Source organism: Euprymna scolopes, chromosome 22, assembly GCF_053919585.1.
Source record: "Euprymna scolopes isolate OS-2025 chromosome 22, ASM5391958v1, whole genome shotgun sequence".
NCBI classification, from domain to species: domain Eukaryota; kingdom Metazoa; phylum Mollusca; class Cephalopoda; order Sepiida; family Sepiolidae; genus Euprymna; species Euprymna scolopes.
In genome coordinates this window covers 105,907,524-105,934,871 of record NC_136503.1, presented here as the reverse complement: position 1 = coordinate 105,934,871, position 27,348 = coordinate 105,907,524, and the positions used below count along the sequence as shown (strand labels likewise).

At 32.9% G+C, this 27,348-nt stretch overlaps 1 protein-coding gene across 4 annotated transcripts in view; it reads left to right on the top strand.

The window, feature by feature from the left end:
- LOC145243622 (protein broad-minded-like) overlaps positions 1-27,348 on the top strand; it is a 403,332-nt gene that overhangs the window by 216,853 nt on the left and 159,131 nt on the right. For all 4 annotated transcript variants that reach the window (XM_080106643.1, XM_080106646.1, XM_080106644.1 and 1 more), the window contains 2 exons: positions 22,805-22,941; positions 25,989-26,190. In XM_080106643.1, coding sequence (XP_079962769.1) covers positions 22,805-22,941; positions 25,989-26,190 — 339 coding nt within the window. The remainder of the gene's footprint in view (positions 1-22,804; positions 22,942-25,988; positions 26,191-27,348) is intronic.

Sequence of the window (27,348 nt, the reverse complement as noted above, 5' to 3'; positions counted from 1 at the left end):
TTAGCCCATGGAAGGGGTCTCTTGATTTCTGAGAACTTTGATTGAAGAAAAATGAAACAAGACACTTTTATCTTTGCACAGTCATTAATTAAAATTATCAAAATCTCAATCGTAATGCAGGGCCAACCCTCTTTTTCTTAGTAGAGAAAAGGAAGCATGTTTTCAACACCCGAAGAAGGTCGCAGGTTGCAACGACCGAAACGTTGTGCTAATAACATCCAAGATGAGAATAATAGTCCGATTAATCAACATAACACAAGCATTCACATCTCATCTAAAAAATTATCGAAATCTCAATCGTAACTTGTTAAATAAATCCGTTAAACGTTTCACTGAGTTCTCGTGTCATTGTTTCCAAAAAAAAAAAAAAACAAAGCAAAAAAAAACAGTCAAGTTGACTAAAATATAATTAATCTTTTTAGCCAATTTTTAGATATTTTTCATCCGAGAGATTGATCTTTCTTACGATATCGATTTTGTAATGGTCTGATGCATCTGTGAAAAGTTTTCCGCAGACATGCAAACACACACACAAAGAGAAGTAGATCTCAATCATACCTTGTTAAAATCCTTTGAACCTTCCACTGAGTTCTTATATCATTTTTTATGTGGTTATTTCACAAACAACATCCATTTTAAAAACCCTTAACAGGTAGGTTGCTTTCATTTCATCAGCCATGGCTGAGTAAAAGTCTCAGGTAATTTTTAATTCTTTATTTGCATGTTTTGGAAAGCATGTGATCATATAACCTATATTTCCTATGTTTTTTTATGCCGTCCTTTGCGTAATGGTTGTATTTTGTAAGATCTTTTAAGCTGCAAAATAGAGGGCGAACAATGCATCATATCCTCCTCTTCAATTTTTCAGATGGTTGGGTCAGTTTTGTAACCTCATCTGGTCATCGCCCCATTCCTGTTCTCAGGCGGTTGAGTGTTTTCCACTGGAGCCAAAATGCAAATTCCCATGTCAGTAGAAAGAGACGCCATTCAAAACTGTAGTCTGGTCTCTTCCTGATATGTTGTTAGAGGTTAGATATGGCTGAGAAAGCTTCTCCTTGATTTGACAATTTTTAATTGTCTTCTTAGTATCGCCTATATTGAAGACTAGCATGGATACCCGGCGTTGGCCGGGTGGACATGAAGTTCGGTTTGGACACAGCTACTATACTAAGAATATTGAGCATTTTCATCGATACCCCCCTCACAAAAAAGAACAAGAACAACCTCCCCACCAAATATATCGGCAGAAGAGATATGAAGAGAATCCTTCCCTCTAAAAAGAAATGAATTAAAACAATTTTTCTTTCAATCGAAACAGCAGTGAGTGCCTGTGCGACTGTAAAAAAAAAAAAAAAATGCCACGGCAGCTGGGTTTGAACTTGAAACGTGAAAGAGGAAAAGAAAGGAAAAAAAGCTAACGTGCTAGCTGTCACGGCCATGACGACTTATGATGTCATGACACTGCAAAACAACGTTGCTAAACATACTTTCAGTTTGCTATTCGTGCATGAATTGTAGAAATCGCGACACGAAAAGTGACCCTCCCCCCGCCTTGTAAGAAATGGTTTAATTGAACACCACAAAATCAATTTTTTTTCTAATTTTCGCATATTATGTGTCCGAGGTATCGTTCTTTCAAATGGTACTGGTTTCGACCAGGTCCGATATGGCTGACGAAAGTTTTTAGCAGACATACGAACACACAAGCAAACCGACGTTTGAGATTTCTATAATAGACTAGCGGGAGTACCTGGTGTTGCCCGGGTGTGGAGAGGTGGTGTAGTAAGGATATTGAGCAAGGGCCAAGCATAAAAAAAGAGCATGGCTACCCGATGGAAAAATAAAAGATGGGATAAAACGAACGGGAAAATAAATCTCATAAATAACCCTGTTTAAAGTTAAAACTTTTTTTAAAAATCAGGGGAAAAAACAGTCCGTTACATGGGTATTAACGTGATGGAAAATAAACAGGAAAATTAAGGACCAAATTAATATTTATCTTCACGTTGCTTCAGAAGTCCCAGGTTCGTTGGACTGGACATGTCGCACGTACGTCAGATGAGCGCCTCCAAAGGCAGCTCTTGCATGGTGAACTTTGAGTGGAAGAACGCGTGTAGGCCGCCAGAAGAAACGCTTCAAAGACACTCTAAAGGTGTACCTCAAAGTCTTAGGCATACTCACCGAATCGCGAGAGGTGCTAGCAAGGAACGGGTGTGAGTGACGTAGTTTGATCAACAGAGGGCCTATGGAATCAGAGACAAACCGTTTGGATGAGAAGAGAAGGAAGTGCATACTCCACAAGCATCTCAACGACTGATGCTGATCATAGGTGCTTCTTCACCTGTGGACGATACTTTCAAGCCTGCATTGGCCTGACAAGTCATCTGCGGACCCAATAAACCCAATCAACTACAAACCAGTGATGTTCGTGGTCTTTATCGGTTACGATAGACGGGCATCATCGTTATCCTTGGCAATTCTTCTGGTTGTTTTTCTTTGCCAAAGAAGCTGGAGTGAATAAATGTAGAAGATGAAGATGTCTGGAAATACCTACGTCGTTAAGTGGGGGTGGGGGTGATATTATGTTGTTGTTGCTGTTGTCTACAGCGCCTCCACGATCATCTCAACAAGTGAATCAAACGAATTATAAAAAAAAAAAAATATCCTTTTCTTTTTCAGTACAATTCATAGAAAATTTTAGTTTCCTTTTTTATTTTTTATTTATTTTTTTTTTTTTGTTGCTGTTGTTTGTTTTTTGTTTTTTTTTTTGTTTTTTTTTACAACTCCACCCTTTCTAGACAGAAAAACAAGCAACAAAAAATATATTATACAAATTCTTTTCTGATTGTTAAAAATAACTTTCTGATAGACTTTTTTTTTTCTCTTCCATTTTTTGTTTTCCTTTCTTTTCTTTGTTTTTATCCTGATTTATTTTTTTCTTTTTCCTTCCCTTTTTACCTCATCTCTTGTCTTTCCTGTTCTTTTTTCCTTTTCTTTTTTTTTTTTCTTTTTTTTTATTTTGGAACATATAGGGTATAAAAGAACCCCAGGAGATCGGAGGCACAAAAGCGACAACTTTCGGTCAACACCTGTTGACCTTGACCTTCGCACTCTACATTTATAAACAAACAAAAAATCGAATTGTTCGGATTTTTCGCCAATAAGATATTTTTTTTTTAATGTAGGATGCATTTTTTTTTTTTATTTACAAACGTTTTAATAAACAATTGACATTTTCATAACTATATTATTTTTATTGGGCATTTTTGTTTTTAAATAAGAAAACAACAACATTTTTGGGTTTGTGTTACTGTACACATAGATTCAAAAAAACAAATGTATATCAAATGTTACCAAAGGCAAGATAAGTTACTCTTCTACCTATCTAGAAAAGGTGTTAGTGGTTTTACTCACTTTAAAATGCGTAATCGGTTCGAAAATCATACAGTATTTATCGATGTATTTGAAAAAGACAAATAGCGACGGGCTTTTATTTAAACACGGTAAGTTTGGGAAAACGAGTTCAAGCTACAAAATTATACAAAATACTGTTAGAAACTCACTCAATATATATAAACTTGACATAGGCGGACATAGAGACTAGGTCGTTACAGAAATGGTCTAATCTCTGTTGATTTTGTAGGCCCAGGATAAAAATCCCTAGCCGGATTAGTTCTTTTTCTTGCTGTGAAGGTTTTACAGGAAGAAGGGAGGTACATTGTAGCCGAGTCGAGCACCTATCGTGGAAATAGCAATAAGTCATCTTGACATCTCTTAATATTTTATGTTTTAACATCGAAATCAAAGATTTCTGTGTTTCCATTTGGTTATTATTTTCAACAAAAGGCAAAAGTCATTGTGTCTGCTGGTTCTATATGTACGGAAGTTCCGAAAAAGTAAATTGCATCTTTACAATGTTTCTTTGAGTGCAGTTTTAACCCCCCCCCCCTGCACACACACACCAAAAAAAAAAAAAAACAGATAGAAAAGGATTCTTGCTTTAATTGTATTTATTATCTTTTCCTTATGATAGAGTCAAAACGTCAATAAGCCGCAGGGAAGTTTCGTATCATGCCTTCCTTTTGAATATTTAATGTAAATATTTCAGTTTTTGTTATTTCTAAACTTATTCAATCTCCATTTTGAAAACAGCACGATGACGACCCAGAGACATAGATTTATAAATGGAAACTTTATATTTTATTGTATATATATATATATATATATATATATATATATATATATATATATATATACAAAGTCACTTTGTGTATGTGAGTTCCTTCCTCATAGGTTCCGAAACGGCTGAACCTACCTTTTGCAAATTTCACACAAAGCTAATTTATATGTCTGGCAGTGTTCTTAGATATGTTTTTTACAGGATTTCATCCGATAAGTATCGAAAAAATGCAATCTTAAAAATGGTCTTTCTTCTTCTTTTATATAAAAAGCAGAATTTTTACAGGGGAATATTTTACGTTACACCGCCCGAGGGAAATTATAAAATCTCAGCAAATTGTTTCTTCGGGTTTGTATTACTGTACACATAGATTCGAAAAAGTTGTCAAAAAACAAATATATAACAAATAAATGTTATCAAAGGCAAGATAAGTTACTTTTCTACCAAACTGGATATATTTTTTGTGTTTTTATTCAATGTAACATGTTTATTCAGCTCGAAAAACATATAGTGTTTACCGATGTATTGGAAAATTCAAGATGGCGCCCGACTGTCTCTTTAACACGGTAAGTGTGGGAAAAGGTGTTATAAATAATAAACTAGATAAAATACTATTTAAAAAACACCGAATATATGTCAACTTATGTCACGGTAACATATATTGAGCGAATTTCTAACAGTATTTTGTCTAGTTTATTATTTATAATACCTTTTCCCAAGCTTACCCTCTTCGAGAGAGAGTCGGGCGCCATTTTGAATTTTTCAATACATCGGTAAACACTGCATGTTTTTCGAGCTGAATAAACATGTTACATTGAATAAAAACACAAAAAATATATCCAGTTAGGTAGAAAAGTAACTTATCTTGCCTTTGATAACATTTATTTGTTATATATTTGTTTTTTTGACAACTTTTTCGAATCTATGTGTACAGTAATACAAACCCGTTTCTTCTTCTTAGCAATAAATGTGTAGTTTTTTTTGTTTTTTTTTTTTGTTTTTTTTTTTTCTTGAGAAATAGCTCAGTGATAGAGCATTCAATTACAGGTCAAATGACCCTGTGTTCAAGCCCGGGTGTACCTCACTATTTTATTTGAACTTTTTTCTTGTTAATGAATTCAATTAACAGTAAAAGCAGCGATACCATTTAAAATCGCCGCAAATCATTTCTTCATTTGCATATTTTAAAACTAAACATTAATCAGAAGTGACTCTCCCAGGGCATTCATCATCAAACTCAAATATCAGCTGACGTGATATTGTAAACAAACAAAGAAAGAATTTGATGAGCAACATTATCATTATTATTTTTAAACCTTTTTGCGAATTAGTCCACCGAACAAATTATTCCTCCTAATAGAAGATTGATTCTATAAGAATACATACACAATCTGCATAAATTAAAATATCATGTCTAAGAGTGTTGTGTGACCAGGCAATGTCGGGTGTTCGTTCCCTATGGACTCTAAAACGGCTGGACCGATTTTTATGAAATTTCACACGAAGGTATTTATGTGCCTGGCAGTGTTCTTAGATAGGTTTTATATTGGAATGTCTTCAATAAGTATTGATAATCAGAAAAATCTTATGAAAGAATAAACAGGCGATTTTGACCAAAGTTAACACCTTACACAGCCTAACATCACAAGTGTATTTGAGCAGTTTTATTACCACACAAGCCGAAAGGCCCGACATAAAATCAACAGTAGGTTCTTTGATATAACAGGGGTGAGTTCGAAATTAATGTTTCTGTTTAAAGCATAATTGGACCATGATACTTGACTTTTTCATAAACTTACATTCAAGCCATTATCACCGAACAAGCAGTCAGGCCAGGCATATAAAATCAACAGTAGGTTCTTTGATATGACAGGGATGCGTTCGAAATGAATGTTTCTGTTTAGAGCACAATTGAAGCATGATACTTGACTTTTGCATTTTAAACTTTAATTCAAGCCAGCATATATAAAACTATTTTTATAAAATAGTACATTTTCTACAGTGCAATGTAGAATACACTATATTTTGGACTAAGTCACTGCAGGGAGGCATGTGAAGCTTTCTCTCTGTGCACCACGATGGGTCCCCAACTAGAGCAGGCAATCGATTTAATTGAAAAATGGGAAATTCCATCGATTTTGATAATAAAAATATGGGAGTGTGAAATATCATCATTAAATCCCGTGCAACGTTAGGTCTCCCTGCTAGTATATATATATATATATATATATATATATATATATATATATATATATAATCCACTTTGAGTCTGTGAGTTCATCCCCTATGGACTCTGAAACGGCTGAGTCTATATTTTTTTTTTTAATTTATACAAATTTTTTTTTTTTTTTTTTTTTTTACACAGTGATCACCACTTATCAAGGCCCGGAAGCCACTAAGGGATAAGGGTTATTGCAAGTACATTACGTTAGTGTGGAGATTTGATGAGTGTTTAATTAGGGGGGAAGGTTCATTAGGAATTTGTTAACATTGGACTTGAAGACATCCAAGTTGTAGTCCGGAGGGAAGCAGACAGACGGAACAGAGTTCCACAGGTGTGCAGTTCTAAGAAAGAAGCTTTGTTCATGGAATCCGCGTTTTGATTTAGGCACAGATATAGAGTGGGGGAAATTTTTCACAGTGGATTCAGCTAGACGGGTGTTTTTCGTGAAAGATTGGCGAGGGGGGACCAGAGATTGGAGTTCAGACGAGCACCTGCCATGAAAATAACGATAAAACAAGGATAGGCTCGCAACGTCTCTTCTGTGGGAGAGAGGTTTCAGGGTAGAGAAAAGGGCATCCCCCACTAAACTACGAAGTCTATTTTGTACTCTGTCAAGGCATGATAGGCTGTTTTTGGCAGTTCCTGCCCAGATATGGCAACAGTATTCCATCCTTGGACGTACTTGGCTTTTATATAGATAGAGAATTGCATCAGTAGTGAGATATCTTCTGGTTGTCTGACAATGTTCTAAGATAGGTTTTGTATCAGAATGCTTCCAATGAATATAAAAAATCGATAATCAAAAAGATTTCAAGTAAAGAAAGAACAGTTCGATTATGACCAAAGTTAACACCTTTATTAAGCCTAACATCAAAATTGTATTTTAGAAATGTTTGTGTGTACAACTTTCCTACAGCCCACACCACTGGACCAATCATGACATTATGACGGATGTCGCACACCAGTTTTCAAGGTTAAGTTCAAAGGTCAAGGTTATAGCCTATATATATATATATATATACACTCTCCCATAGCCCACACCACTGGAGCGATCATGACCAAACCTGGCATGATGATGATCCTCCACTTAAGGATGATGCACCCCATTTTTCGAAGCTAAGGACATAGCCTATGTTTATATCATGACCAACCCTGGCATGATAATGGTCTCCGACCCAGGGATAGTACACACTATTTTTCAAGGTCATGGTTAAAGGTTTTAGGTTGGGACTTTGCTAGTATATATATATATATATATATATGCTCCTCATAACATATATATATATATATATCATTTTAGCACAAACAGGCCATTAGATGAATTGAAAAAGTTATAATCAATTGTGTTTTTTAGCACTATTTCTTTAAATGTAACAATATTACCTGAATACACACACAAATATAATAAATAATAATAAATTTTAGACAAATAAAATAAATATAGGAGTTTGTTTGTTGAGCTTCATATATCCTGATAAAGTCCTATATAAAATTCACCCGAATTCTTTAAACCCACGTTATATATATATATATATATATATATATATATATATATATATATATATATATATGCATATAACTATTTCATTTAATGACATGAATTAATATAAGAAGATAATATGCATCTATATGTCTCCTACTCTCGAGATATATGGCAATTAAGCTACTCAGTATATTTTGCATTTCATAAGCCTGACGAATTCTCACGAGGATGAAATGAGGAATATTCTGTGTAGCTTAATTGCCATATATATTTTCATAACTTATTACTATATAGCGTCCAAAAGTTAAAGAACGGTCGATCATTTTCTTTTAAATGACTTCTAACTTTATCTATGAAAAAGGGGGAAAAAATGTTGGTCAATTTTCCAATGTTTAATAATGGTAGTTAAATAAAAAAAAAATATTTTATTTTTGATTTTGAATACATATTAATTTTTTTTACATATAAACAAATTTAATTAAATTACTGGCGTCCAAAAGTTAAGGAATGGTGGAAAATTATTAATGAAAAGCAAAGAATCCTTTCAGTGTTTAGTGAAAAGCCCCTTGTTTTCAATCACACTATGACATCTTTTGCTGCAAGACAGAACCAATCGTTCACATGTTATAGGGGAGTATAATTACAGGATTTTCTTATACATTCCCATAAATCAAGATTTGGGGGGGGGGTACTGTGATCTTATCACCAATAATTTTCCAAACATTTTCAATTTAATTCAGGTCGGGTCTCTGAGCTGGCCAATCCATAATGCAAATATTGAATCTATTTAGCTCTTCTAAAACTATTTTTGCTTTATGGCACGGTGCGCTGTCTTGCATAAAGATATCAGAAACAGAAAGATTAGGAATCACATATTACTTTATTTTTATTCCGGACTATTATTCTCATCTTTATTAGTTGTTGTTTTTGATCTTTTATTGGTTTTGTTTATTCACAACGTTTCGGCCAACTATTCCTCTGGCCTTCGTCAGGTGGTAACCGCGACGGATAGGAACTTCGAATCTCCTAACTGCATTCTCAGCCATCACTGCCATCCGTAGTTGTTGTCGTCTCACCACATTTTGGCCAATTAACCTCTGGCACACTTTGGGTGGGATTGAAACCGCTATCTTCAGACAATGTTCATCTGGAACTGTAGAGATTCAACGTCTCTATCAACTGCGCCACGGACCCCAAAAGGCGATCAAGGTTGGATTCTTTGATCTTATAAATCCACGTTTATTTATCTGATCTTCTATAGTCGGGTTCGTACCGATTGGTGTATGTATATATACATATATATATATATATATATATATATATATATTATTCCTTAATTGGAATTCATTTTTGAGATGAGCATTATATATTAATTTATTTTTATTTCGAACTATTATTCTCATCTTTATTAGTTGTTGTGAATGAATTCCAATTAAGGAATAATATATATTAGGAATCACATGTTCTCTAATCAATTCTCTGTACATTTGGGCATTTACTTTTCTATGAATTCTCACAAAGGGGCCAATTCCTTTTGATGATATCATGCCCCATACCATTATACTAACCCCCTTCAAATTTTACTGTACTTTTAACGCACTTATGGGACAGTCTTTCTCCATTTTTTTCTCCTGACATGTGGTCTTTTGTCTGATCCGAAAAGAGTGAATTTAGATTCATCACTAAAATGAATCTTTTCCCATTTTTTCTTCCCAAAACAAATGTTTTTCAGAGAATAACAATCTGGCCTTTTTATTTTTAATAGAAATTAAAGGCTTTGAGCATGGACTTCTTGAAAATAATTAAACTTTATTTAATCTTCGTGAGATCATTTTTCTGGAAATTTTTTGTCCAGTTTCGGATGTAAAATTCCGGGATATCGAAGCCACAGTTTTAAAACGATCAGAACGAGATGATCAAGTGATTTTTCTATCCTCCCTCTTAGTTGTTATTCGGGGTCAGCCCCATTTTTTTCTTTTCAGTCAATGGTAAACCTTTTTTTTTCTATTTTCAATAACCTGAAAAACAACACTTTTAGACCTGTTCAATATTTTAGCATATGGTCTTTTTTTTTGTTTTTTCATCATAATGCTCACAAATAAGCTGTTTTTATTGTATAGATTTTTTTCAACATTTTGTTAAGTTTTTATTAAAATTGCTAAAGTTTGTATTAATTTTCCCCGTCTCTTAAATTTTGGACGACTGTAATTTAAATAAAATCATTTATATGTATTCAAAATCAAAAAAAAAAAAAAAAAATTTTTTATTTAACTACCATCATTAAACATTGGAAAATTCACCAAAATTTGTTTTTTCCTTTTTCATTGATAAAGTTAGAAGCCACTCAATAAAAATGATCGACCCTTCGTTAACTTTTGGATGCTATTGTATATATATATATATATATATATACACACATTTGTCTTTACATAAGCAGTAGTTTGTTGCTACACAGTCATGAGCATGTTTCGGTCTACCAGTATTTACCAACTAGAGACCTTGCTCTACTTCTGTATTGAGCACTCTCGTATGAACCTCGTTATATTTCACTGGTTAACCTACCTTTGGAAAATAGCAACCTCAAATTATATATATATATATATATATATATATATATATATATATATATATATACACACACATTTGTCTTTACATAAGCAGTAGTTTGTTGCTACACAGTCATGAGCATGTTTCGGTCTACCAGTATTTACCAACTAGAGACCTTGCTCTACTTCTGTATTGAGCACTCTCGTATGAACCTCGTTATATTTCACTGGTTAACCTACCTTTGGAAAATAGCAACCTCAAATTATATATATATATATATATATATATATATATATATATATATACACACATTTGTCTTTACATAAGCAGTAGTTTGTTGCTACACAGTCATGAGCATGTTTCGGTCTACCAGTATTTACCAACTAGAGACCTTGCTCTACTTCTGTATTGAGCACTCTCGTATGAACCTCGTTATATTTCACTGGTTAACCTACCTTTGGAAAATAGCAACCTCAAATTATATATATATATATATATATATATATATATATATATATATATATAGGGAGAGGGAGACATATAGATACATTTTAGTCTGACGATTCCTTACAGGGACGAAACGTGGAAGATTCTGTGTAGCTTAATTGCCATATACTTTTATAACATACTACCCAAGTCTATTCATGTATTGAGCACTGCTGAAGTAAATGATGAAAATCGATGCATAAAGCATCATATATTTTTTTATAGCATTTTATGAGATACATGCCACCAGACTCAAATCAACCAATGAAAGGTTAACACAAAAGCAATCATTTAAACAAACAAAGTTCTCTTGCCCGTTATTTTTAAACGAAATTCAATAAAATTTAAATTTGCTCAAAAACAATAAATTTTATATAGTGTATGTTCATCCACCCTGTGCCGGTAGAAATGCCAAGACACAGTTGCCAAGTCATTACAATATTGTCAGTATAATTCTATTTTTTTTATGTTGTATTCTGAAATCATCCTATACCATAACTTTATATTATTAATATTTAATTATGATATTACTATAAGTTACCTTTAGAATGCTAAAAAAGGAACGTTATAGTCTGCAATAAGTGGTTTATATATCAAACAAATGCTGAAACTAAATTGATGTATGGCTAAATTGAAAAGGAAGAAAATCTCATGATCTATTCTCACAAATTATCACTTATATTAATACATAGATAATATAAAATATATGTATAGCTATTTTGACGAATTCACTAAAATTTAGTAAATTCATCTCTCGATGTGATATTAAAATTAATCGCTCAGCTAACTCAATAAGTTTATGTTCAAAAACCTAGAGAAATGATGAGATAGCAAACTTTTAGATTTACATTCAAAGACAATAAAGGCGACTTTAATATAAACCCTCTTATTATTTTACTAGGCTTACTTAGACATCAACTTTGCAGAATGTGTAAAAGCTTTGATAACATTATCCGGAACTTCTGTAATACTGCGTGATAACCACGTTTTTGGTTTTCAGTTTGGAGAATATTTATTTGATGATCAGTCTATAGCACTTTTCTCAAATCACCTTCTTTTCATTGGCACTGGTTCAATAACATTGAATAGAGATCTTCAGTTGGAATGTCTTTGATAAGTATCAGTAATCAGAAAAATCTTCAATTGCACAAATTACTGTGTGGCCAGGCGGTAAATTCAGTTGATGACCTGATGACTAAAGTTTTTCCGGAATATTGCTAAAAATTTCGATGATGTTGGATGGCTTTGTGAAAGAGCAATCTTGGCCCCTAGAAATGATGCTGTTGATATGATAAATTATAATCTTTTGCAAGAGTTATCAATGAATTTATTGTGTTATTAATGACAATCAGGCAGTAGAATTTCCTTTAGAATTCACTACAACTGCCTGGAATGCCACATCATAACTTGATATTGAAGGAAAGAGTTACAGTTTTATCATTAAGAAATCTTAATCCACCTAAACTGTGCAATGGCACACGGTTAGCAATAAAATCTTTGAAAACTAATGTTCTGGAAGCCATTTTTGAGAATTTTTAAAGGTGAAACTGTGTTAATTCCCCTTATTCCTTCTGACATGCCATTCATGTTCAAGCGTTTACAATTCCTAATAAGACTTTCTTTGTCACGTCTATAAATAAAGCTCAAAGACAAAGCCTCAAAATTGTTGGACTTAACCTTCAGACACCTTGCTTTTCTCATGGCCAGTTGTATGTTGGTTGCTCACGCATTGGAAGTCGTGAAAACTCTACATTTTAACAGCTGTTACATGTCACATCTAAAATGTTGTTTATGCAGAGGTCCTTCAAAATTAACGCTAAAGCTACATCTACCAGTGTTCAGTGCTTGAAACTAAATTTTTATTATTTCATTAACAGAATAGATTACTAATGTCATCTTTAAATATATTGTACATTAAATACTTAAAACGAAAGTAGATTTAACTGTTTTCAGATATGCACTATGATATGAAATAATAATTGCAATTCTTACATCATATTTTGAAAGAATAACTAAAACAAAAAAGATTAAACTAGAAAAGAGCGAGACTTTAATAAAATAAAACGTACCTACTGCTCCTACCTTATGGGGAATATGGAAAAAGAAGCCATTTTGAATTAATGTTTCATTTAATCAATAAGATAATTATGTATGAGGACAGAATATTCAAATATATGAAATACAAGTACTTCAGCTAATAATGATAATATATATATATATAATTACTTATATATATATATATATATATATATATATATATATATATATACTAGCAAAAGTACCCGTCGTTGACTGGGTTCAAAAACAGGCTACAGAAAATGGACTCGGATTTATGAAAGTATGATATGTTATGAAAAGGAAGGGTTGTAAAAAGATAGCTTCGAATTTGGGGGTATCAAAACCAAAGCAAAATATGATGAATGTAAAAATAAAATAGATAAACTCCATAATTTATTATACCATACCTGCTCACACTGAAACACTTATCACAATAAAAGAGAGCCCAAGTATGATTACATCACAAATGGGGAAAGAGGTGGCTGGTTGCTTTTAATGCATCTAAAACCAAACTTCTATACATCATCAACGCTTTGATGCCCATCTGGCATCAATTGAAATGAATGGCTCTCGTCTTAGGGAGGCTTCATGTTTTGACAAGCTTCTGGGCTTGACCTTTACTCCCGATCTGAAATCGAACACATATATCAAATCCATTGCCAAGGTCGCTGGAAAAATAGTAGGATCCTCACTCCTGATGCAATTCTCTACCTATATAAAAGCCAGGTACATCCAATGATGGAGTACTGTTGCCACATCTGGGCAGGAGCTGCTAGAAGCAGCTTATCCTGCCTTGACAAAGTTCAAAATAGACTTTGTAGCACAGTGGGGAATGCCCTTTTCTCTTCTCTGCAACCTTTTTCCCACAGAAGAGACGTTGTGAGCCTGTCTCTGCTTTATCGTTATTTTTATGGCAAGTGATCGTCTGAGCTTCAATCTATGGTCCCCCTTCACCAAACTTTCATGAAAACACTCGTCTAGCAAATACCACTCTCAATAATTTGCCACACTCTTTATCTGTGCCTAAACCCAAATGCAGATTCCATGAACAAAGCTCCTTTCTTAGAACTGCATGTCTTTTGAACTCTCTTCTGTGTGCCTGCTTTCCAGCTGACTACAATCTGTCTTCAAGTAAACGTAAACAAGTTCTTGATGAACCGTTCCCCCTAAGTAATCCAAATTACAAAATTTCCACGACTTATGTTTACTATGCTATAATCACATTGACTAATGTATACCCAATAACCCTTATCCTCGAGTGGCCTCCGGGTCTTGATAAATGGTGATTCCAGTTTAAAAAAAAAAAAAAATTTTTTAAATAATTATTGAAACTAAAAAATTTCAAAATTGGTTTTTGTAAGATGCAAGTGTGACCCGATGGGGGGGGGGTACGGACAATACCGGTGGGACCTTCCTAGTGGATTAAGAAACAGCCTGTCGTCTGGGTGGTCCCATTGACACGAATTCAGGAGTATTCGAATGTTTAAATTCTAATCATGATAGTGATGATGATGAAAAGAATAAATCTGTTCTCTTAATAGATAATCAAAATGATCTCTCCCCCCCCCCCCACACACACACAAGAATGGATAGCCAAAGAGTATCTATGCCGGAATGAAAGTCATAAAAATAATTGCTAAGCAGGAAAGCTGGACACTTATGTTGATCGATAGACCACCAAGGGTTAACCAACGTCAAGTGGCTGAGCAAAGAACAGACTATAAAAGTCGCTGATCCACAGGGCCTGGTGTTTAGGCAGGACCAAAATAATAATCATCTGTTGATAGAAGACCATCAAACAGGTCATGGTTGAGTGGTAATTGACCGTGACAACCGCCCTTCCTGGCGTGTGAAAATTTATTGCCTTTATTGACTGGTAATTTAGTTTGGAATTGTTGGCCGGGGGGGGGGGTTAAAACACAAAACCTTGTTTTTTTTTTTTTTTCTTCAATAGTTGTAAAGGTCGGTCTTTTTTTTATATTCTATTTTTTCTTCTACGTTCAGAGTTCAGTGGGACATTACTGGACCCCCCCCCCGAAACAAGAGCGCGACTGCTGATTGGTTGATCATCACTCGTGGGCATATTAGGAGAAGAGGGGTTGCAATCAACCGATATTGACAAAATGTGAAGTAAAGATCGGAACACACTCACTTTGCCATGCATCTTGCCAGCTCCCACTTTTCCGATACACGCACCTCTGTGAACTTTTTCTTCCCAGTATATTGACGATAGACAAGTGAAGTACTTTGTTAAAAACCGCCAGACCCTGTTGTATGACTTAGCCAGTTGTGTATCCGCTATTTGTGAAGTTGAAAGCAATAATTATTCTATGTTAAGAAAACACCGTTGTTGAGTGCAGTCTATCTTTCAAACCGGCCCAGTTGACATTTTGGAAGCTGATTCAAAGGTGGAATTAGTGAGCGGACGACGGAGACGAACTCGACTACAGGTAATGCCAAAGGGATCAGCACCGGTTGCATCTCTCACCCAAGCCTATGCATCTGAGCCTTTACAGTGAAAATCCGTTCGTAGCGCAGGATATTGTATCCTTCCGGCTCGTGGTGAGCTCAACATAAAAATACCAATGGTTGCACCTGTGTGTTTGGTATTTATAGAAATCAGGGGAGGTTACTCTGGTTGTATCCTATTGTCAGGGACAGATAACTTTTATACCTATACAATTTTGTTTAGTTTTTTCAGCCGATGTAACTATCAGCAAAATTTTTAAAACCACCATTGTGCTGTGCGTTCAGTAGTGGTTGCTGTGTCAAACATTTCGTTGATATTGTGAGCTGTTTCAGCAGGTTTTCGGCCTAGCTTGAATTGAAATAAGAAAATTGTGCGAATTTGCTTTTTTTTTCCATCTTGTATTCAATGTTCTTAAAGAAAACATAATTGTTTTAAAACGATTGTAATTTAAACGATTAGGTGGAACGAAAAGCTTTCTTTAAAATGATATATGAAATGAAGGTATGATAGCGAAAACTTATTTGAAAATACATCTCTCTCTCTTTCTCTCTCTCTTTCTTTCCTTCTCTCTCTCTATATCTCTCTATTTCTCTCTCTCTATTTCTCTCTCTCTATCTCTCTCTCGCTCTCTCTTGGAACCAAAATTAAAACTTTCTTCTCAGTCTAGCATTTAAAAATTTTTTGTTTGTTTTTCATTCACTTCAAACAAAGGATATTGCAATCAGTTACTACGAAACCCTTGAGACTAGAAAACTTTTAAAAATATACGCTCATACTAAAATTGTCTACGTGCATCTGTGATGTGCTAGTTAAAGATGGTAGGTAACAAGTCACAGTCTTCCAGGTTCAATTCTTACTATAGGTGATAATAACTAAAATTTCTATCAGGTTGACAAGAAAATTCTTGCGGTTTTTAACTTTTCAATTAAGATGGACATATCGAGATGTCTATCTCAAACAAAAATTTCTTGATCGAAATAAGCACCATCAGAATCAACATACTTTCGCCAACACAAAACAAGTGTATTTATGCCAATAACATAAAAATCTTGCATTCTGGCGGCGATGGAATTGCTGAAGGCGTTTTTGATATTGCTTAAGATTTTGAAGCATTTCTCATACAGAAAGTTGTTAAGATGCTTGAACAAGTAGTAGTTGGTAGGTGAGAGGTTTGGAGAGTCTGGCGGATGAGGCAGAGTTTTGTAGCCTAATTCGTTCAACTTCTGCAGGCGCAGTTTAATAACTATGTGTGGTCGGGTATTGTTGTGGAGGAGAATTAGGCCTTTTCTGTTGACTAATGCTGGATGTTGTTGTGGAAGTTTCTGATGCATTTCATTCATTTGTTGGCAGCATTTCTCTGCCGTAATGGTTTCGCCTGTATTCAAAAAACTGTGATAGATGAGACACAGACCACCAAACAATCAGCATGACCTTCTTTTGGTGCAGCTCTGGCTTTGGAAAGTGACATCGAGCTTTGTCGACATCTAAGCACTGAGCACCACCGGTTGTCATACAGAACCCATTTTTCATCGCGAGTCACAACCCGGTCGAGTAACAAATCATTCTTGTTACATAAATAAAGAGATGACACTTCGTAACAACACTTCTTATAGTTGTCATTCAATTCCTGAGACACTCATTTATCAAGTTTGTCTTTTCAATTTCTCTCAAGTGGTTGGAAATCGTTGTATACATTATTTATGTCTTTTTTTTTTTTTTACATAGGCATAACCACTTATCAAGGCCCAGAAACCACTCGATGATAACCATTAAGAGTTTACAGTAGTCAATTGGACTATAGAGTAATCGTTAGTAATGGAAATTCGGTAAATTTGTTAACAAGTGAAACGGCTCATCAAGAACTTGTTTATGTTGTACTTGAAGACAACCATATTGTAGTCAGCTGGAAAGCAGGAAAACGGAAGACAATTCCACAGATGTGCAGTTCTAAGAAAGAAGCTTTGTTCATGCAATCTACGTTTAGGTTTAGGCACAGATAAAGAGTGGGGGGAATTATTGCTAGTGTTTTCAGCTAGACAAGTGTTTCTTGTGAAAGTTTTGTGAGGGGATACCATAGATTGAAGCTCAGTCAAGCACTTTCCATGAAAATAACGATAAAGCAGAGAACAACTCACAACATCTCTTCTGTGAGATAAAGGTTGCAGCAAAGAGAAAAGGACATCGTCTACGAGGCCACAAAGTCTAGTTTGAACTCTATCAAGGCAGTACAAGTCCTTTCTAGCAGCTCCTGCCCAAATTTGGCAACAGTATTCCATCCTTGGACGTACCTGACTCTTCTATAGATAGAGAATTGCATCAGCAGTGAGGTATCTACTGGATCGATAGAACGATCCGACCATTTTTCCAGCGGCCTTGGCAACAGATTTGATGTACGTGTTCTATTTCAGATCAGGAGTAAAGATCAAGCCCAGAAGCTTGTCAAAACATGAGGCCTCCCTAAGACGAGAGCCATTTATTTCAATTGATGCCAGATGGGGATTAGAACGTTGATGGTGTAAAGAGAGAAGCTTGGTTTTAGATGCATTAAAAGTAACCAGCCACTCCTTTCCTCATTGTACCACATGCTCAAGATCAGAGGAGAGAGAATCGGAGAGAACTTAGTCGTTTACTGCCTTAGCTGTGCTACCATACATGGTTGTATCATCAGTATAAATATCTATGAATGATGTAAGGATGTGATTTGGAAAATCATTGATGTAGATCAGGAAAAGAGTTGAGCCCAGGATGGACCCCTGAGGGACTCCAGCATTAATACTGTGAGCTTCTGATTTTTGCCCATCAACTACTGCTCTTATGAACCTATCAGAGAGAAATGATTTGATAATTGAGAAGACATTTCCAGCTATACCATAGCTGGAGATCTTCTGAAGTAAACCTTTATGCCATACCCTATCAAAGGCCTTTGATATGTAAGAGCAATTGCCCTAGAAAGGTTGCCTCTGTTGAGAGATTTGCTAATCCTATGAGATATAACTGTAAGCACATCCGTTGTAGATCTAGCAGAATGGAAACCATATTGTGTGTCACTAAGAAGGTTATTTTTGTTGAGATGGTTGATTACTTCTCTATTTAACACAGATTCCAGCAACTTACTCATGACGCACAGGAGACTTATTGGCCTGTACTGAGAGGGGAATGAGCGATCACCTGAATTCTTAAATACGGGGCATACTGATGAGATTTTCCGGGGTGATGGGAAGCAATTCTCCTTAAGACAACGTTTAAACAGTTTTGTAAGTATGGGCGCTAGTCCTGGTTGAAGTTTTTTGATTACTATAATTAGAATACCGTCAGGGCCGGTTGCTTAACTGGAATCAAGGTTTTTGATTAGCTTGATAACATCACTTACAGATATTTGTATATCACATAGCTTTTTTTCTGATACAGGAGGAAACATTGGGGGTTGGTGGCCTTGGTCGCAAAGGGTAGAATTGGCTGCAAAGTTCTTGGCAAAGTGTTTGGCTTTGTCTGATGCTGACAAGATTACCTTAGGTCCATTTATGATAGTTGTGATAGAACACACGCATCTGTTCAGGATTCTGTTTGCTATTTGCCAAAACTGGTGGGAACCAAGCCGCTGCTCTGCTACTTTAGACTTGATGGACTGAGCATACAACTCTCTTGTGTTCTTTATTACTTTTTTACAGTGGTTGCTGGCAGTCCTGAAAGCGGCTTTAGTTTCCATGCATCTATTACGTTGGAAGCATGTCTAATTCAGAAGCAAGTTCTCAAACTGTTGTGTGTGGATTGGCTTTGACTAAGGCTCTTAATTGATTGTTGTCAACATCCGATGGCCAACCACTATACTCATCATCTTCAAGACTCATCGCCATTATAAAATTTCTTAAACCACCATTTCGCTATGCGTTCAGTAGTGGTTTCTGGGCCAACCCCTTTGTTGATATCGTGAGCTGTTTCAACATCGTTTTGGCCTAATTTGAATTGAAATAAGAAAATTGTGCTAAATTTGCTTTTTTTCACCTTGTATTCAACGGTCTTAAAAGAATACATAATTGTTTTAAAACGATTGTAATTTAAACGATTAAATCAGACGAAAAACGCCCTTTAAAATGATATATAAAGTAAAGGTATTATAACAAAAACTTATTTGAAAATACATCATTTGAAATCAAATTAAAAATGCTGCTAGAACTTTCTTCTCAGTCTGATATTTAAAAAGTTTTGTTGGTTTTTTTCATTCACCTCAAACAAAGCATATTGCAATCAAAGTAGTACGAACAGGTAGTATCATCAATAATCTACAAACGATTTCTAGACTAAACCGAACATGCACTATAATTTGCCATAGAGAGAATTACCAAGAAATTGGTTTAGTGGGCCGCTGGTTAAAAAAGAAGACAAGACGGATTAGAAATAAACTAGAAACAAGCAATCAAGACAGATTTGATCGCAATGGGAAGAAGCTGTTGATTTGGCTTGAGACCTAAAATAATGACTCAGTTTGACTGCCCCATGCATTGCAGGACATAGTTCTGAAGCGTTAGTTTATGTAACTGTTGTTATTTTTCAGATAATGCTCACCTGGAACCATAGAGATTCAATGCCTCTATCCACTGTGCCATGCGCCCTGAAGGACGATCATGGTTGGATTTTTTTTTTTGTCTTATAAATCCACGTTTTTAAGTAAGCATTTTCTGAAGATAACGGTTTCAATCCTTCCCAAAGATGGCCAGAAGATTAGCTGGCAAAACGTGAGATGACAACAACTATGGAAGGCAGTAATTACTGAAGATACAGTTAAGAGATTCAGAATTCCTATCCCATTGCAGTTAACCACCTGACGAAAGTCAGAGGAATGGTTGATCAAAACATTATGAAACAACAACTTTGAAGATGAGATTAACAATCCGTAAATAAATAAATAAACATACAAACTATTCATCTCAAAGGATTCCAATAGAAAAAAAAACAAAAACAAAAAACAATATAAGCAAGCTACTCCTGTAGATTTAACAAAGGATTCCATTCAGGATTCCATGCATAAACATTCTTGAGTTCTGTAGAAGAATTAAGAATTATTCACCCATTCGATAGAGCAAAAGCTAACGTTGGGGATTAATTAAAAAGTTCCAGTCAAAATTCCTGAGTTTGACAAGATGCAGCTAAATATGGTTGGAAGTTACATCGGCTGAAACGTTGTGACAATAACAGCCAAAACGAGAACAGAAATCCAAATAATCTAAATAATCTAATAATAATCTAAATAATCCAAATGATCTAAATAATCCAAATAATCCAAATAATCTAAATAATCCAAATAATATAAATAATCTAAATAATATAAATAATCTAAATAATCTAAATAATCCCAATAATCTAAATAATGCAAATAATCTAAATAATCCAAATAATATAAATAATCCAAGTAATATAAATAATATAAATAATCCAAATAATCTAAATAATCCAAATAATATAAATAATCCCAATAATTCCAATAATCTAAATATTCCAAATAATATAAATAATCCAAATAGTCCCAATAATCTAAATATTCCAAATAATCTAAAGAATCTAAACAATCCAAATAATATAAATAATTCAAATAATCCAAATAATATAAATAATCCAAATAATCCAAATAATATAAATAATATAAATAATCTAAATAATATAAATAATCTAAATAATCCAAATAATATAAATAATCAAAATAATCCAAATAATATAAATAATCTAAATAATATAAATAATCCAAATAATCTAAAGAATCCAAATAATCTAAAGAATCCAAATAATCTAAATAATCCAAATAATCTAAATAATCCAAATAATCTAAATAATCCCAATAATCTAAATAATCCCAATAATCTAAATATTCCAAATAATCCAAATAATATAAATAATCCAAATAATATAAATAATCAAAATAATCCAAATAATATAAATAATCTAAATAATATAAATAATCCAAATAATCTAAATAATCCAAATAATCTAAAGAATCCAAATAATCTAAATAATATAAATAATCCAAATAATCTAAATAATCCCAATAATCTAAATAATCCCAATAATCTAAATAATCCCAATAATCTAAATATTCCAAATAATCCAAATAATATAAATAATCCAAATAATATAAATAATCCAAATAATATAAATAATCCAAATAATATAAATAATCCAAATAATCTAGATAATCTCAATAATCTAAATAATCCCAATAATGTAAAGAATCTAAACAATCCAAATAATATAAATAATCCAAATAATATAATAATCCAAATAATCTAAATAATCCAAATAATCCAAATAGTATAAATAATCCAAATGATATAAATAATCTCAATAATCTGAATAATCCCAATAATCTAAATAATCGCAATAATCTAAATATTCCAAATAATCTAAACAATCCAAATAATATAAATAATATAAATAATCCAAATAATCTAAATAATATAAATAATCCAAATAATCTAAATAATATAAATAATCTAAATATTCTAAATATTCCAAATAATCTAAATAATATAAATAATCTAAACAATCTAAACAATCCAAATAATATAAATAAACTAAATAATCCAAATCTAAATAATCCAAATAATCTAAATAATCCAAATAATCCAAATCTTAAAAATTCCAAAACATGACTAGATTATTATCATGCAAAATTGAACGCACATTTTTTTTCGCTAAAAATTGTATTGTTGAACGTGACTTTCAAGAAATGTTTCATTGTCTCTGTATTGATAAAACCATCAGGAAAGATCCCATGTGTGTGATTCTTTTCTCAGAAGTTTGCTATATATTTATATATATTGAATTTTTTTAAGAATTTTACCATTAATTGCATATTTATTGAAATCGAAAATGCAATAAAGAAAAGTAAATGAACTTAAAAAAAATTTTTTTAGTAAATAATAAAAATAAATGAATTAAAAAATAATTTTTACAATATTTTTTCATTTAAAATTTTAAATTAAAAAAGTGTTCTTAACTTAAAAAAAGTTAATTAAAAATAAAACTTTTTTATTAAAAATATTTTTATTTAAGTAAAAAATTTATTTTTAATTTAAAAAAAAACTTTTATTTAAATTTTTGAATTAAAAACAATTTTTTTTTATTTAAAAGTTTTAAAAGTTTGTTTTTTTTTAGTTTAATTTTGTTTTTTAAATAAAAACAAAAATTTTTCAATTAAAAAAAAAAAATTTAATTCAGAATCCCTGAGTTGGACAAGATGCACCTGAAGAAGGTCGAAGGCTACATCTGCTGAAACATTGTGAGAATAACATCCTAGATGAGGTCACTAGTCTGAATATACGAAATGATAACAGAAGGCTTCATGATTTTCATTTTTACCTGCAGAAAAATGGTCAGCCTCCAGCTATGAATGAAAGAATCCTTTTACAAGTGATTGGCATTTTGTGTCGAATGGCATCAACGTCTAGCGGAAGGAAACATCTGCTCTATGGAGAAGACAAAGACCTTTTATCCAGATCCTTGTGAGTACCTAGGCTTTCTTCATTCAATGCCTCCGTTCAGTCTTGAAAGAAAAAAGATACCCTCTGTAGGGGAAGCTGCATGTGTGATTGTGAGGCAAAGGGTGTGCAATACTTTTCCCTTTGACCTTAATGCCTGAGCTGTCAAAACGTTTGCTACAAGGCTAAAAATTTAAACATGAACCAATAGCTATTACGTTATGCATGCATATTCGTAATGCTGTCGTTCGACCTTCACCTGCCAAATTCCATTTCTTTAATTTCACACTTTTGCATCGATTTTTCCAGGCTAAAACCCAAATATAAAGTTCTGCATGGGTTCGAATACCCTGTATATTAAGTTTCATGTCCGTAGACTAAAAGCTGACAGTTTGGTAGGCAAGATTTTTTAAGCAAATATATATATATATATATATATATATATATATATATATATATATATATATATACACACACATAAATATATATAGAAAGAGGTTTGTGTTTACTATAAGGTTTTTATGCAAATATTATGTAAGTATAAATCATGTAGAATATCTGCATGACTATAATTACACGTAATAGTTGACTAAAGATGATCATCACATAAGAAAACCGAAAAAATTTATAGGGAATTAAAATGAATGTTTAAAAGAATATGCAAATTTGCAGATGAATGAAATTCCTCAATCCATACATAAGAAAGCTGTATTTTCGTTTTAAATAAATAGAAAAAAGGGTTTTTAATATGAATATCAATATACAAAAAAAAAAAAAAAAAAATTTATAGGGGTATAGATATATTAGTGAGGGAACAATTCCAATATATTTTATCGATTCCATACTAAATTCCCGATTCTGATACAATTACCAATTCCAATTTTTTACAAATCTCTAAATATTTAACTATAGAATTTTTATTTTTCCCAATTACCATAAAAACACATGTTAAATGTGCAAATATTTTCTTAAACGTAAAAAAAATATATACTAGTGGTCTATAGATTTTAGTTTTATTAATAGTTTAAAATCAATAAATATTATATATATATATATATATATATATATATATATATATATATATATGGGAAACTTTTAATTTTTGTGCTAAGAAGCAATGTTATATAAAATTCTTTTCTCTCTGAAAAAAAAAAAAATCAAATTTTTGGAACTCTATGGAATAAGGAAATAATTCAGTTTATCTTGTATTTCTTGTTTTATGAACAACTAGCATGGCTACGCGGCGTTGCCCGGGTTGAGAGAGGTGGTATACTAAGGATATTGAACACCCCCCCCCAAAAAAAAAATAATAAATGAATCAAAAATAGCATTGAGTACTCGTGTAAGCACAAAAAAAATTTTTTTAATTAGCCGTCTAGATTTGATAGCCATGTTTAGTTTCAGAACAGTTTCCAACGGTTAGTTGTTCTAGACAAGTCCTGGGGGTGAATGGTTCTCAGTAGACAGAACAGTTTCCGATTGTTCGTTGTTCTATATGAGTCCTGGAGTTGACTGGTTCTCAGTAGATAGTTATCGAGTTGGAATCCATAGAGCAAAAGATTCTTCCTGTGTCGACACGCAGAAAACATATGCTAAATTGCTACAGAAAAGGTTTCCTTTTTATTGAGCAATTCTGGTTTCTGATTGGTTGGTAGCAGAACATGAATTAATTTGATTCGTCAGTTCCTAGCAGCATCGTTTATAAATAGAATCTCCCAACTGTGCGAGATTATACCCCCATTACAGTTCAAAAATATTGCAACAAGCCGCAGTAAGTAGGCTTGAACCTGTAAGAGAAAGGAGGTGAAAAAAGCCAACACGCTAATTGTCACAGCCACAACGACTTACAACGTCACGATGGATTGAAATAATGTTTTTTCAGCGTGCATTGAGATTACTAGGCTTGCAAAAATGTTAATGCAAAAAGTGACCTCTCCTTGCAAAAAAACGGCACAGTTGACCAGTACAGAATTAATCTTTTCGGAAAATTTTTAGACAATTTTCGTCCAAGAGAAAGATCGTTTTAACGATACCAATTTTGTCATAGTCCGATGCATCTGTGAAAAGTTTTTGGCAAATATACAAACACAGATAGACATTTTCCCTTTTACATAATAGAAAGATAAATATTTGTAAATCATAGTTTTCATAATTTTAAGGCCCCTCGAATATTGAGAATTTTTATCAAGATAAAATTAATCTATAAATATAAATTTATATTTCATTTTAGAATTTTGAATACTGGAAATTATATATATATATATAAGTAACTATCTAAAGCAAATATTTAGAATTTTGAATATAGGAATTTATATATATAGGTAATTATATTCAGCAAATATTTAGAATTTTGAATACTCGAAATTTATATATATATAGGTAATTATATCAAGCAAATATTTAGAATTTTGAATACTGGAAATTATATACATCGGTAATTATATTAAGCAAATTGTTAGAATTTTGTATTCTGGAAATTATATATGTAGGTAATTATATAAAGCAAATTTGGAATACTGGAAATTATATAGGTAATTAAATCAAATTTTTAGAATTTAAAATACTGGAAATTATATACATATGTAATTATATGAGGCAAATATTTAGAATTTTGAATGCTCGAAATTATATATATATATAGGTAATTATATGAAGCAGATTTTTAGAAGTTTGAATACTGGAAATTATATATATAGGTAATTATATGAAGCAAATATTTAGAATTTCATTTTTCTTAGGAGGTTGGTAAATTTTTTTTTTTTAAGATTTCATTCATCAATACCCTTACCATAAAACCCTTCCACACCCGGACAACCCTGGGTACTCCCGCTAGTTATATATTCAGCAAATTCATATAGTTCAGATTTTGACTAAAAAAAAAATCCCCAAAAGCAAAAATGTAATTTAATATTTAAAATTTTAAATATCCGACAGAGCTATTTCTCTTAGTCTGTCTGACTGTTTGTTTGTCTGTCTGTTTCACTACCGGGCTGATCTGACTGATATTTTGTAGGGCTTTATTATGATCACTATATATGTATATATTTTTCTCATTATTTATTTATTTTCAGGAATCCTGCTGCACACACACTTGTTGAATTTTGCAGTTGTTGTCTGAAAAAAATGACATCTGGAATGAATTCGGAATGGCCATCGCGAAAAGTTATAACAGAGATGTTGTATTTGTGCCGGTTACTCTCGAGTACGTGTGAAGGGTTTTATGTCCTTCAGGACTACAAGTTGCACATTGTCCTCATGCAAGCCTGGAAACGGGTAAGTTTTATAAACCAGCCAGAGAAACCGGGTTGAATCAAGGTATAAAAAGTCAAAATATTTATTAAAGAAGGTTAGAAAACTTCTCCCACCTGCCTATCACGATTTACCCTTGCATGGAGTATTGTTGTCACAGCCTAGCTGGTGCACCAACCACTGGTTTCTACTTTTTAGATAACCCAAAAACTCTCATCCATTCTTTTAATGTGACCAAACCAACAAAGTTTCCTGTTCTGCACACTTCTCCCTATACTGTTCAGATTTAATATTCCTCTTAGATTATCAGAACTAAGCTTGCCTTTAAGACTTACATTGCGTATCTATTGTATCGTTCTCATATTATTTTTCTCTCCATGCAACACATGTCCTCAACCCTCATTGGTCAGGTAACACTTCTATACATCGTTATATCGAGTACACATGCCTGATAGACTCTTCCCTTGGTCGACAATGGTAATGTTCTGCTGGTCAGGAAAGGCAGAATTTCTCTGAACGTGCTCCATCCATTCCTAATACTTGCAATCAAACTAGCATCTGTTCCTGTGCTTCAATGCTATCACTATGGTAAGAAAACTTCACTGTCCAATTATATTATCATTTTTTGTTTTATTGGAATCCTTTGAGATGAGTAAATATTTATTTTTTTATTTATTTGCGGACTCTTATCCTCATCACAGTGAAACAACAACAACAACTATGGAGATGAGTATAACAGTCCACAAATAAATGAATAAATAAATATGCAATCATACTTTCTCCAATCTGAGTGCTCATTCATCTCCATTGTCTCTTATTTGTTGCTCACTTATTCTCTCGATCATTTTCAATATCTTATCTATCAATATATATATATATATATATATATATATATATATATTGTATTTTGTGTACAGAAAGTTGTTAGATGAGATAAGTCATTGGTACCGTCGGTTTCAAGCCTGATAATTAGGACCGTTTTAGATATCCATATCAAGCTCTCTTCAGCCAATACTCATCTGATGAGATGGGTAACCAATGACTTATCTCATCTAACAACTTTCTGTACACAAAATATAAATATGCTCTTATTTTTCGGATTTTCCTTTTAATTGAGCACTCTGCTGGATTTCTTTCCCCCCCCCCCCCCAAAAAAAAACTAATCATATATATATATATACA